We start from the raw sequence: 2,500 nt of genomic DNA, 5'->3' as shown, positions 1-2,500 counted from the left end.
CATGCAAGAGAAGGAGGAACTGTCTCGGTGTGCTGGTCGGTAAATCGGTAAATCACAGAGATATTCCCGGTATGTCAGACAGGCTTGTGTCACTGTCTCCATCCGCGCTCTCGTCGCTTCTGTCCTCCGATGGTTCCTAGCGAGCACCAGAATATAGAATGGAGCTCCTGTGCGCGGGTGCCTTCACTAGAGTCTGACTGACGTCAGTGTCGGGGGGTTGAGCCAATGAGGGGCTCGGACAGAGAGGGAAGGGGGGGGGGGGGGGTCTTGTGTAGTAATTTCATTCAGAAAAATGCGGCAGAACTTCCCGCCCCTCCCACTGCGGCTCCCTCGTATACGGTTTCCCGTAAATAATAGCCTGCACACCGCACCCCCCAGGGTCCCACTCACACACACACACACACACACACACACACACACACACACACACACACACACACACACACACACACACACACTTCACACTTCACACTTCACAGTGTCTCGTAAGCCCCCCGTGTCTCGTAAGCATCCTAAAGAGGCATGACACGATAATCAATAAATCATCAAATCAAAACTCAATCATTCACGTCCTTCTCACCCGGGATTGGGATCAAATCAAGGCCCAACTGAGTGCATAAGGTTCGATTCTGTACCGTGTAGGGAGAGGAGGGGAACCAACCAGCATCAACAGCAGCAGCGGCCACAGGTTGCTGTCCGTGGTTCTGAAACGCATCATCGTAGTCATGACGCCATTGCAAGCGGCTATGCTGCGGCATAGTGAATCATAGTTTGTTCCATCAGAGCATTTGAGGTACAAAACAGGCCTACGGCGGTGCAAAACTTCTGCAGACACACTGATAAGCAATGAGAAAGCAGACACAGGCCTAATGATGCACAATGCCGTTTCTCTCTTACACGAATACGCCAAACATGTAAGTAGGTGGGCTACGTATCCATAAGCAATGATATGATATTTGGAAAATATTACAAATGTGGTCCATGACACTTGACATTGATATTTCATGACAATAAGCGACATGTGGGAGTAGACTATGAGCAGAGACACAGTTTGTCCTTGATGCATTCACATGGCTATGAGGTGAGATAAACGGAATTAGGTCAAGTTTCAAGTTTATTTTAACGTCTCATACACAAGTGCAGGGAGTAAAATTCTCAGGCTTGGTTCAATGGCAATGCAGCATACAAAAAAAATACAAAAAATACAAATTAGCAGTAGAAGTGCAAGACAAGCGAGACAGTTGGACAGTGACGGTTGTTGGAGACACATAAGACAATAGACATGACACAATTTGCAGTATAAATAGTAAGTAAAAAAGTGGGTCAGTGGAATGTCATTATTATTGCACTGTGCCGTTGGTGTAAGAGGTGGTTGTTTAAAGTGACTGTGTGTAGTGTAGTAAAGTCCATTATGTGGGTGTGCTGGGGGTAAAGTCATGAGTCTGGAGTAGGCTTGTTCATGAGCCTGATGGCCAGGTGAGACGATTGATGTACGTTTGAGAGATCCGGTCGCCTCCGGTGATGATGACATGAATTCACGGACAGCAGCCCGCACCGGGAGGAGAGGATCCTCGCGGTTTCCCCGCTCCACAACGACGTGCTCGGTTCTGGGCGTAGTGACGTACGCCGAAGCACAGACGGGAATCTCATCCTGTTGAAGCCATATAAGGACGTAGGCTTCCGGTTTTGATGAAGAGAACAATCGATATCTGACATGACCGGGAACACTTAGCTCCTCATCTCAACTCCTCTCTTGCTGTAAATCAGAACCGGTCTGGGTTTTGGTGATGAGATGCAATATGTCCCGGCTGGCTTTTGAGCTGTTAACCGGCTACACGTGTCCTCGTCTGAGGAGACTGCGGAATTTCCTCAGTGATGTAACCCACCAGAGGCCCCCCCCCCGACTCCCGCCTGCACACCCCCCCCACCCCCATCCCCACCCCCGCTCTGCAGCACAGAGAACCACCATGAGATGGAGGTGTTGGCAGTGGGAGTGTGTGAGTGTGTGAGATAATGAATGCGTGGAGAAGCAGGAGGGTTGTTTGGTGAATGTGTGAGATAATCGGGTTTTTTTGGGGGGGAGAGAGAGGTGGGATGGTGTGATGTACCATTACAGTTGAATACATCCATGATTTATACAGATGACGTCATTGCGAAGATGTCTTTACAGAGTTCATTAGCAACTCATTGTTTATCATATGGAAGCACATGAGTGTGTGTGTGTGTGTGTGTGTGTGTGTGTGTGTGTGTGTGTGAGAACCCCTGGCCGGGATCAAACCCAGGTTTCCAGGGTTACAGTGTATACCGTTAGACCATACATATAATATATGCCATTTAGCTGAAGCTTTTATCCAAAGCCACTTACAGTGACATCATACATTTCAGTATATACGGTCCCAGCGGGAATCAAACCCACAACCTAAGCATTGTTAGCGCCATGCTCTACCAACTGAGCCACAGAGGACCACGACCAGGAGCACGTCGTTGTCGTCAAGGGCAA

General features: G+C 48.8%; 2 protein-coding genes across 2 annotated transcripts in view; one reads left to right on the top strand and one right to left on the bottom strand.

Annotated features, from left to right (window-relative positions):
- The window catches only part of zcchc17 (zinc finger, CCHC domain containing 17), a 173,666-nt gene that overhangs the window by 150,349 nt on the left and 20,817 nt on the right, over nucleotides 1-2,500 (bottom strand). The gene's annotated exons all lie outside the window — the stretch shown is intronic.
- cd164l2 (CD164 sialomucin-like 2) overlaps nucleotides 1,469-2,500 on the top strand; it is a gene marked incomplete at its 5' end in the record, with an annotated part of 4,584 nt that continues 3,552 nt past the window's right edge. Inside the window, 2 exons of the mRNA XM_083685030.1 lie at nucleotides 1,469-1,476; nucleotides 1,954-1,997. Of these exons, the coding sequence (XP_083541156.1) occupies nucleotides 1,469-1,476; nucleotides 1,954-1,997 (52 nt within the window). The remainder of the gene's footprint in view (nucleotides 1,477-1,953; nucleotides 1,998-2,500) is intronic.

The sequence above is a fragment of the Argentina silus genome (genome assembly GCF_951799395.1).
Source record: "Argentina silus genome assembly, chromosome: 14".
Lineage (NCBI taxonomy): Eukaryota > Metazoa > Chordata > Actinopteri > Argentiniformes > Argentinidae > Argentina > Argentina silus.
Note: the sequence above shows the minus strand (reverse complement) of the source record. Positions and strands in the feature narration are given on the sequence as shown.